A 12,028-nucleotide genomic window follows, 5' to 3' on the forward strand; every position below is an offset into this window, starting at 1 on the left:
TTGCAGCAACAGGGATGGACCTATAGAATATTATACTGAGTGAAGTAAGTCACAGAAAGACAAATATTAAATGATATCACTTACCTGTGGAATCTAAAAATAATACAAATGAATCTATAGGCAAAACAGAAACAGCCTCATAGACATAGAAAACAAATTTAAGGTTACCAAAGGGACCAGGGCCCTGGGTCAAGGGAGGAACAAATTAGCAGTATGAATAACAGATACAACTACTCTACATAAAATACATAAGCAACAAGGATTTACTGTATAGCACAGGGAATTATACTCACTACCTTGTAATAACCTATAATGGAATATAATCTGAAAAAAATAACTGAATCACTTTGCTGTACACCTGAAACTAATATAGTATAAAATAAATGAAAAAAAGAAAAAAATTTTTGCTATACTACCTTATCTAGATTAACTATGAATATGTAGAAATTTGGCCAGATACACAGGTTTCATTTAAAGTAAAGTAAAACGTCTTAATGCTGCATTTTCTAAGTTGCCTGAAACATATCCCTTTTAGAAGAAAAACAAAACAAAACCCTATTACTTTAAGAAACAGCATATGCAAGTAACATGACCAAATATCATTCTCTAACGCAGTCTAATAGTTAAAAAGTCAGTTTTGTCTACGTGGAATCAACTTAGTCCTCCCCTTCCCATGAGCTGCCAAATCTCTGACAGTATTCAGTAAGATAACCACTTAAAACTAGCTAAACAAGCCTTTACATGTGAAAATGCCACACTCAAGAGTCATCAAAAGGAAAGAATACCAAGCAGTGTGCCTATTGCTTTCTGGTCCAATCAGGAAACCAGTATATCCTAGAGAGGACAACCCACAGCTACCAAGAGAAAATATGGAATCTGGCTAGACTTCATGACATGACAGTAAAAAAATTTGAGAAAAGAACACGCTATAGTTGAGACTAGAGTAAGCAAGTAATCAATACACACACACAAACTATGCATTCTCCCTTATACAAGGAGAACCAAATAGTAAAATTAAAGATACTTAATAAAGCAATTCAACTTAGAATTTTTTCTAAAGAAACCAAGATAAGGGCATATATAACCACAAAATTACTTAGCACTTTATTTTAGAAAAATAACAAAAAACTAGGAAAATCTATATGACCAAATACTGGGAACCGAGTAAATAAATTATGGCAATTCTTACAATGGAGTACCACAACACTATTGAGAAAAATGTTGTTAAAAAAAAAAGTAACATTCAAAGATGTTCACATTATATACATAAGTCTTTAAAAGTTACAAATCAGATCATATATTTAAGCTTTATGAAGTTAGCCAAAAAGCTTATGTATCTACCTACATGTTGAAAACCGTTTTATCCAAGAATATACAAAATGTCATCAGTGGTTACATAACTGAGTGACGGAACTAACCAAATATTAGTTTTTAAAAAATAGACAAGTTTCATTTGTGTAATAAGGCAAAACTTAAATTAGCTTAAATTAATTAGTGACAGGGAAATTTACTATATAAAAAGAAAAAGTGGGAATTCCCTGACACTCCAGTGGTTAGGACTCGGCACTTTCACTGCCATCGGCCTGGGTTCAATCCCTGGCCGGGGAACTAAGATCCTACAAGCCTTAAAGCATGGCCAAAAAACAAAAAAATCATTAAATAATAAAAACAGGAAATGAACTTTTTGTAATTAAAAATTTGAGGACCATCTCATATGTTATTGTTTCATGTCAGAAACAGAATGTGCTCAATGAAATTAGGCAAATGTAACTAACTCCTAAGAGCTGCTTAAATTTAACACTTATTCTAATACAAACAACTCCCTAAGTAATCCTCTTTATTCCTAACATGGAATGAATGAATTTTCTGTTTCTGACAAACAACAGAACTAAACACACCCTTGGGAATTTGGCTGCCATCAATCTCTAGACTGTTTTTATATTTTGGGGGATCATGACTCCTTTGAAAACTTATAAAATACACCTGGATTTATTCTTTATTAGCCTATCCTTACTTCTTGATTCAACTACTTCTCAGTAGTTGAATTACAAAATTAAAGACTTCTGAAGAGGCAGAAGACCTAACTAGACATTTCTCCAAAGAAGACATACAGATGGCCCAGAAGCACATGAAGAGCTGCTCAACATAACTAATTATTAGAGAAATGCAAACCAAAACTACAATGAGGTATCACTTCACACCAGTTAGAATGGGCATCATCAGAAAATCTACAAACAACAAATGAGAGAGCGGGTGTGGAGAAAAGGGAACCCTCTGGCACTGTTGGTGGGAACGTAAATTGATACAGCCACTATGGAGAATAGTACGGAGATTCCTTAAAAAACTAAACATAGAATTACCATATGATCCAGCAATCCCACTACTGGGCATATACCCAGAGAAAACATTAATTCAAAAAGACACATGCACCCCAATGTTCATTGCAGCACTATTTACAAAAGCCAGGTCACGGAAGCAACCGAAATGCCCATCGATAGACGAATGGATAAAGAAGTTGTGGTACATATACACAATGGAATAATACTCAGCCATAAAAAAAGAATGAAATTGAGTCATTTGTTGAGACGTGGATGGACCTAGAGACTGTCATACAGAGTGAATTAAGTCAGAAAGAGGAAAACAAATATCGTATATTAACGCATGTATGTGGAACCTAGAAAAATGGTACAGATGAACTGGTTTGGAGGGCAGAAGTTGAGACACACATGTAGAGAACAAACGTATGGACACCAAGGGGAGAAAACTGTGGTGGGGTGGGGATGGTGGTGTGCTGAATTGGGCGATTGGGATTGACATGTATACACTGATGTTTATAAAACTGAAGACTAATAAGAACCTGCAGTATAAAAAAACAAACAAAATAACTACTACTAAACTTTCTTTGGGTTATTTGTATGGAAATATGTTAATATAAATGTTTCAAACATTACATGAAATTTCTAAAAATCTTATATGTTCTGGTATAATGTTATAAGTCATAATTCTAGGTATTACTTTAAAATGTATAACTCAGAAATAACTAAATTTCCTTGTCAATTGCATTATTATGAACTTTCATCAAATCTTTAACCGTGGTCATTTTTAAGTCTTTTGTCATTTACAGACAGTTCCGGGTGTACTCAGATGCTTTTGCAAAAATGTTCCTATAAAAGGGTTTCATCTTCAAGGAATTCATGGAAAAGACTGACAAGTACAGGTTTCTGGTAACTGACCATACTGCTGAACTGAATGAATAAGCATTTTCAGAACTCTAATGGAAAACTGATGAATCCATAAAAGTGCTAACAAAAGACCAAGATGAAAAAAAATTAATTACATGGGACTGAGTCAACTGATGAGGATGATTATAATCTTTGTGACTTTCTCTTTGAATTAAAAAAAAAAACCCACAAGGATTCAGAGGCAAAAAATATACAAATCAATTTTCACTGCAAACTAAAGGAGCTGTTACAGTAGAGGATTACTGGACTGAATGTCAATATTATGATATAGTATGAGTGTGTTTCGTGTTTGGTAATTGCAGTGATCGTTGCCTTTGTTGTGGTCATCCATTTACAATGCTTGGTGTCAGTTTATCTCTTGTAAAAATAAAATACAGTGTGTGTGTGAAAAAAAAAAAGACTTCTGAAGAAAAAGCTCATGTTTCTTCCGCTGTCACGAAAGTTATTTATTTCATCATCTTCTTTTTCAATATTTGCATGTGAAAATGTACCTTTAACACTTGGATATATTTCTGCGTTGGCACACAGTAGGTATCACTGACCCACACTTCAAGGGAAGAACTGACATATTTTTATTTCTTTTGTATACCTTACCGCATAAGAGAAAAAAAGCTGCCAATGAGTCTATTTCCCTGGGTTCTCAGGACTCAGATATATACATATATCATTCAAGCAACAAAAAAACTAAGAAAATCCACAAGTATGTCTAAAAAGATACATTAAGAAAATTCTTTTACACCATTTAAACAAAAACAAATCCTACACTGGTAAGAGTAATTCTACCCAACTCAACATAGCAGAAGCATTTAAAAAAATTATATAGATATATTTACCTGCCCCAGATTTTACATGTAGAGCCACAAGTGCTGATATTATCAAAAATATATGTAGGAGACCTTCAAGATGGAGGAGGAGTAAGATGTGGAGATCACCTCCCTCCCCACAAACACATGAGAAATACATCTACATATGGAACAACTACAGAACACCTACTGAACGAAGGCAGAAGACCTGAGACTTCCCAAAAGATATATATATATTTTTCCTTTTTCTCTTTTTGTGAGCGTGTATGTTTATGCTTCTTTATGTGATTTTTCTCTGTATAGCTTTGCGTTTGACATTTGTCCCAGGGTTCTGTCTGTCCGTCCTTTTTTTAGTATAGTTTTTAGCGCTTGCTATCATTGTTGGATTTCTTTTTCAGTTTGGTTGTTCTCTTCTTTCCTTCCTTTTTTTTTTAATTACTTTAAAATTTTTATTTTAATAACTTAATTTTATTTTATTCTTTTCTTTCTTTCTTTCTATTTTTCTCCCTTTTCTTCTGAGCCATGTGGCTGACAGGGTCTTGGTGCTGCAGCCAGGTGTCAGGCCTGTGCCTCTGAGGTAGGAGAGCCGAGTTCAGGACATTGGTCCAGCAGAGACCTCCCGGCTCCACGTAATGTCAAATGGAGAAAGCTCTCCCAGAGTACTCCATCTCAACGCGAAGACCCAGCTCCACTCAACCACCAGCAAGCTACAGTGCTGGACACCCTATGCCAAACAACTAGCAAGACAGGAACACAACCCCACCCATTAGCAGAGAGGCTGCCTAAAATCATAATAAGGCAACAGACACCCACCCCTAAACATACCACCAGATGTGGACCTGCCCACCAGAAAAACAAGATCTAGCCTCAACCACCAGAAAACAGGCACTAGTCCCCTCCACCAGGAAGCCTACACAACCCACTGAACCAACTTTAGCCACTGGGGACAGACACCAAAAACAACGGGAACTAAGAACCTGCAGCCTGCAAAAAGGAGAACCCAAACACAGTAAGATAAGCAAAATGAGAAGACAGAAAAACACACAGCAGATGAAGGAGCAAGATAAAAACCCACCAGACCTCACAAATGAAGAGGAAATAGGCAGTCTACCTGAAAAATAATTCAGAATAATGACAGTAAAGGTAACCCAAAATCTTGGAAATAGAGAAAATGCAAGAAACATTTAACAAGGACCTAGAAGAACTAAATATGAAACAAGCAACGATGAACAACACACTAAATGAAATTAAAAATACTCTAGATGGAATCAATAGCAGAATAACTGAGGCAGAAGAACTGATAAGTGACCTGGAAGATAAAACAGTAGAAATAACTACCACAGAGCAGAATAAAGAAAAAACAATGAAAACAATTGAGGACAGTGTCAGAGACCTCGGGGACAACATTAAACGCAACAACATTCAAATTATAGGGGTCCCAGAAGAAGAAGAGAAAAAGAAAGGGACTGAGAAAATTTGAAGAGATTATAGTTGAAAACTTCCCTAACATGGGAAAGAAAAGAGTTAATCAAGTCCAGGAAGCACAGAGAGTCCCATACAGGATAAATCCAAAGAGAAACACACCAAGACACACATTAATCAAACTATCAAAAATTAAATGAAAAGAAAAATATTAAAAGCAGCAAGGGAAAAACAAAAAATAACATACAAGGGAATCCCCATAAGTTTAACAGCTGATCTTTCAGCAGAAACTGCAAGCCAGAAGGGAGTGGCAGGACATATTTAAAGTGATGAAAGGGAAAAACCTACAACCAAGATTACGCTACCCAGCAAGGATCTCATTCAGATTCGAAGGAGAAATTAAAACTTTTACAGACAATCAAAAGCTAAGAGATTTCAGTACCACCAAACCAGCTTTACAATAAATGCTAACGGAACTTCTCTAGGCAGGAAACACAAGAGAAGAAAAACACCTACAATAACAAACCCAAACAACTTAGAAAATGGTAAAAGGAACATACAGATTGATAACTACCTTAAATGTAAATGGATTAAATGCTCCAAACCAAAAGACACAGACTGGCTGAATGGACACAGAAACAAGACCCGTATATATGCTGCCGACAAGAGACCCACTTCAGACCTAGGGACACATACAGACCAAAAATGAGGGAATGCAAAAAGATAGTCCATACAAATGGAAATCAAAAGAAAGATGGAGTAGCAATTCTCATATCAGACAAAATAGACTTTAAAATCAAGACTAGTACAAGAGAAAAGGAGGACACTAGATAATGATCAATCCAAGAAGAAGATACAACAATTGTAAATTTTTATGCTCTCAACATAGGATCACCTCAATACATAAGGCAAATGCTAACAGCCATAAAAGGGGAAATCGACAGTAACACAATCATAGTAGGGGATTTAACACCCCACTTTCACCAATGGACAGATCATCCAAAAGGAAAATAAATAAGGAAACACAAGCTTTAAATGATACATTAAGCAAGATGGACTTAACTGATATTTATAGGACATTCCATCCAAATACAACAGAATACACTTTCTTCTCAAGTGCTCATGGAACATTCTCCAGGATAGATCATATCTTGGGTCACAAATCAAGCCTTGGTAAACTTAAGAAAATTGAAATCGTATCAAGTATCTTTTCCGACCACAACGCTATGAGACTAGATGTCACCTGAAAGAAAAAATCTGTAAAAACTATAAACACATGGAGGATAAACAATACACTAAATAACCAAGAGATCACTGAAGGAATCAGGAGGAAATAAAAAAATACCTAGAAACAAATGACAATGAAAACACGACAACCCAAAACTTATGGGATGCAGCAAAAGCAGTTCTAAGAGGGAAGTTTAGAGCAATACAATCCTATCTCAAGAAACATCTCAAATAAACAACCTAACCTTACACCTAAAGCAATTAGAGAAAGAAGAACAATAAAACCCCAAAGTTAGCAGAAAGAGAGAAATCATAAAGATCAGATCAGAAATAAATGAAAAAGAAATGAAGGAAACAATAGCAGAGATCAATAAAACTAAAAGCTGGATCTTTGAGAAGATAAACAAAATTGATAAACCATTAGCCAGACTCATCAAGAAAAAAAGGCAGAAGAATCAAATCAACAGAATTAGCAATGAAAAAGGAGAAGTAACAACGGACACTGCAGGAATACAAAAGATCATGAGAGATTACTACAAGGAACTATATGCCAATAAAATGGACAACCTGGAAGAAATGGACAAATTCTTAGAAAAGCACAACCTTCCGAGAATGAACCAAGAGAAACAAAATATAAGCAGACCAATCACAAGCACTGAAATTGAGACTGTAATTAAAAATCTACCAAAAAACAAAAGCCCAGAACCAGATGACTTCACAGGCAAATTCTATCAAACATTTAGAGACGAGTTAACAACCATCTTTCTCAAACTCCTCCAAAATATAGCAGAGCGAGGAACACTCCCAAACTCGTGCTACAAGGCCACCATCACCCTGATAGCCCAGCCAGAGAAAGATGTCACAAAGAAAGAAAACCACAGGCCAATATCACTGATGAACAAAGACGTAAAAATCCTCAACAAAATACTAGCAAACAGAATCCAACAGCACATTAAAAGAATCATACACCATGATCAAGTGGGGTTTATCCCAGAATACAAGGATTCTTCAATAAATGCAAATCAATCAATGTGATACACCACAGTAACAAATTGAAGGAGAAAAACCATATGATCATCTCAATAAATGCAGAAAAAGATTTTGACAAAATTCTACACCCATTTATGATAAAAACCATCCAGAAAGCAGGTATAGAGGGAACTTACCTCAACATAATAAAGGCCATATATGACAAACCCACAGCCAATATCGTTTTCAATGGTGAAAAACTGAAACTATTGTCTCTAAGATCAGGAACAATACAAGGTTTTCCACTCTCACCACTATTATTCAACATACGTTTGGAAGTTTTAGCCACAGCAATCAGAGAAGAAAAAGAAATAAAGGAATCCAAATTGGAAAAGAAGAAGTAAAGCTGTCACTGTTTGCAGATGACATGATACTATACACAGAGAATCCTAAAGATGGTACCAGAAAACTACTAGAGCTTATCAATGAATCTGGTAAAGTAGCAGGATGCAAAATTAATTTACAGAAATCTCTGTCATTCCTATACACTAATGATGAAAAATCTGAAACAGAAATTAAGGAAACACTCCCATTTAACACTGCAACAAAAAGAATAAAATATCTAGGAATAAACCTACCTAAGGAGAAAAAAGACCTGCATGCAGAAAACTATATGATACTGATAAAAGAAATTAAAGATGATACAAACAGATGGAGAGATATAACATGTTCTTGGTTTGGAGGAATCAACATTGTGAAAAGGACTATACTACCCAAAGCAATCTACAGATTCAATGCAATCCCTATCAAACTACCAATGGCATTTTTCACAGTACTAGAACAAAAAATTTTAGTTTGTATAGAAACACAAAAGACTCCGAGTAGCCAAAGCAATCTTGAGAATGAAAAATGGAGCTGGAGGAATCAGGCTCCCGGACTTCAGACTATACTACAAAGCTACAGTAATCAAGACAGTATTGCACTGGCACAAGAACAGAAATATAGATCAATGGAACAGGATAGAAATCCCAGAGATAAACCCATGCACATATGATTGCCTTATCTTTGATAAAGGATGCATGAATATACAATGGAGAAAAGACAGCCTTTTCAATAAGTGGTGCTGGGAAAACTGGACAGCTACATGTAAAAGAATGAAATCAGAACACTCCCTAACACCATACACAAAAATAAACTCAAAATGGATTAAAGGCCTAACTGTAAGGCCAGACACTCTAAAAGTCTTAGAGGAACACAGAGGCAAAACACTCTATGACATAAATCACAGCAAGATTCTTTTTGACCCACCTCCTAGAGAAATGGAAATAAAAACAAAAATAAACAAATGGGACCTAATGAAACTTAAAAGCTTTTGCACAGAAAAGGAAAACATAAACAAGACGAAAAGACCCTCAGAATGGGAGAAAATATTTGCAAATGAAGCAACTGACAAAGGATTAATCTCCACAATTTACAAGCAGCTCAATATCAAAAAAACAAGCAACCCAATCTAAAAATGGGCAGAAGATCTAAATAGACATTTCTCCAAAGAAGATATACAGATTGCCAACAAACACATGAAAGGATGCTCAACATCACTAATCATTAGAGAAATGCAAATCAAAACTAAATGAGGTATCACCTCACACCAGTCAGAATGGCCATCATCAAAAAATCTACAAACAATAAATGCCGTAGAGGGTGTGGAGAGAAGGGAACCCTCTTGCACTGTTGGTGGAATATAAATTGATACAGTCACTATGGAGAACAGTACGGAGGTTCCTTAAAACACTAAGAATAGAACTACCATATGACCCAGCAATTCCACTACTGGGCATATACCCTGAGAAAACCATAATTCAAAAAGAGTCATGTACCACAATGTTCACTGCAGCTCTATTTACAATGGCCAGGTCATGGAAGCAACCTAAGTGTACATCAACACATGAATGGATAAAGAAGATGTGGCACATATGTACAATGGAATATTACTCAGCCATAAAAAGAAACAAAATTGAGGCATTGGGGCTTCCCTGGTGGCGCAGTGGTTGAGAGTCCGCCTGCCGATGCAGGGGACGTGGGTTCGTGCCCCGGTCCGGGAAGATCCCACATGCAACGGAGCGGCTAGGCCCGTGAGCAATGGCTGCTGAGCCTGCATGTCCGGAACCTGTGCTCCGCAACGTGAGAGGCCACAACAGTGAGAGGCCCACGTACCGCAAAAAAAAAAAAAAGAAATAGAATTGAGTCATTTGTAGTGAGGTGGATGGACCTAGAGTCTTATACAGAGTGAAATAAGTCAGAAAAAGAAAAACAAATACTGTATGCTAACACATATATATGGAATGTTAAAAAAAAAAGGTTCTGAAGAACCTAGGGGTAGGACAGGAATAAAGACACAGACGTACAGAATGGACTTGAAGACACGGTGAAGGGGAAGGGTATGCTGGGATGAAGTGAGAGAGTGGCATGGACATATATACAACACCAAATGTAAAACAGATAGCTAGTGGGAAGCAGCCACATAGCACAGGGAGATCAACTCAGTGCTTTGTGACCACCTAGAGGGGTGGGATAAAGCAGAAGGGTGGGATAAAGCAGATGGGAGGGAGAATCAAGAGGGAGGAGATACGGGGATATAAGTATATGTATAGCTGATTTACTTTGTTATAAAGCAGAAACTAACACCCCGCTGTAAAGCAATTACACTCCAATAAAGATGTTAAAATATATATATATGTAAATTAAGTATACTGCATATGAACTAAGAAATACCCATGAAATGTTCCTAAATATACTCACAGAAAGATAGCTGTTAATGTCCACATCATCAGTAATAGTTTGACGTTCTCCTTTACAGTTAATTTTCCGAAACCTTCGTCGAGACTGTCTGGCAGGAATTTCTCTTTGTAGAATACTATCTTCATTATCTTTGGAATTCTCTACCTGAAACACATGTTCGCATTCCTGATTAAACATCCAATTTTTCCATATTACTGACAGTCTATGAAGTTTTAACAGGCGCATAAGGGTTCATTTACTACTTGCACGAAACTGCCTGAAGGAAACAGTCTGTATAGGACAATGCTCATGACTTCAAAAAGACTAAAGGTGACGTTATTATAAAGATCTGGAGACCACAGTTTCCTTCCAGGAAATAGTCCCTCTTGCTCACATAAACATACATCCTCTAAGTAAAGTCATTTACCAGAAATGAAGGCTGTTAACTACACCTACACATTCAATAATTACAATTCCAAGTTAGTCTAATTACAAACTGCCTGATTATACACATATTTTATTTAGCAAACAATCATGGTTATGACTTCAGTGAATTCCTAAACAGTGAAACAAGAATGTTTTATGCATTATTCTTTGATGTCCATCTTAATGTGTGAAAATAGTCAAGAATAAATAAGGCTGGCATCTTCTAAGGAAGAAGGGGAAACTAACATTTATTGAGGGCTTATAATAGGACAGCATGGATATATATTATACTATTTAGTTTACACAACAGCCCAGTAATCAGGTATTACTATTTCTAGTTTATACGTGAACAAAGTAAAATCCAAAAAGATCAGCGACTTTTCAGTCTCACAACAGTGATACTTATTAAAGGTGACCTGGCATACAGGCCTGTTTCCAAGACTTACGCTACTGATACAAGACTGCATTGCCAGGGGAGGTGGGGAGCGGGAGGAAAGAAATAGGTGAGGGAGATTAACAGGTACAAACTTCCAGCTGTAAAATAAATGAGTCATAGATATGAAATATACAGCATGAGGAATATAGTCAATAGTTATATAATATCAATATCTTTGTATGATGACAGATGGTAAATGGACTTATTGTGGTGATCATTTTGAAATGTACAGAAATACCAAATCACTACTTTGGGTAAAAGGAACTAACATTGTGTTCTGGGTCAATTATAGTTCAAAAACAAAGAAACTTATAGAAAAAGAGACCAGATTTATGGTTCCCAGAGGTGGGGGCTGAGGGGAGCAGGAATTGGATGAAGGCAGTCAGAAGGTACAAACTTCCAGTTATAAGACAAATAAGTACTAGGGATGTAATGTCAACATGATAAATATAATTAACAATGTCATATGTTACATATGAAAGTTGTTAAGAGAGCAAATCCTAAGCGTTCTCATCACAAGACAAATAAGTTTTTTCTATTTCTTTAATTTTCTATCTATATGAGATGATTGTTGGTCACTAAACTTACTGTGATTTATCACTTCACGATGTATGTAAGTCAAACCATTATGCCTTAAACTGATACAGTGCTGTATGTAAATTATATCTCAGTAAAACTAGAAAAAAAAGGACTACCTTTCCCATCTAATGACAGAGTATAGCATA

The 12,028-nt window shown here is 36.0% G+C and overlaps 1 protein-coding gene across 7 annotated transcripts in view; it reads right to left on the reverse strand.

Moving 5' to 3' along the window:
• Positions 1 to 12,028, reverse strand: part of RAPGEF6 (Rap guanine nucleotide exchange factor 6) — a 217,613-nt gene that overhangs the window by 124,846 nt on the left and 80,739 nt on the right. For all 7 annotated transcript variants that reach the window (XM_067731647.1, XM_067731645.1, XM_067731644.1 and 4 more), the window contains one exon: positions 10,463 to 10,606. In XM_067731647.1, the coding sequence (XP_067587748.1) occupies positions 10,463 to 10,606 (144 nt within the window). The remainder of the gene's footprint in view (positions 1 to 10,462; positions 10,607 to 12,028) is intronic.

This window comes from Pseudorca crassidens, chromosome 3, assembly GCF_039906515.1.
Source record: "Pseudorca crassidens isolate mPseCra1 chromosome 3, mPseCra1.hap1, whole genome shotgun sequence".
In the NCBI taxonomy this organism is placed as follows: domain Eukaryota; kingdom Metazoa; phylum Chordata; class Mammalia; order Artiodactyla; family Delphinidae; genus Pseudorca; species Pseudorca crassidens.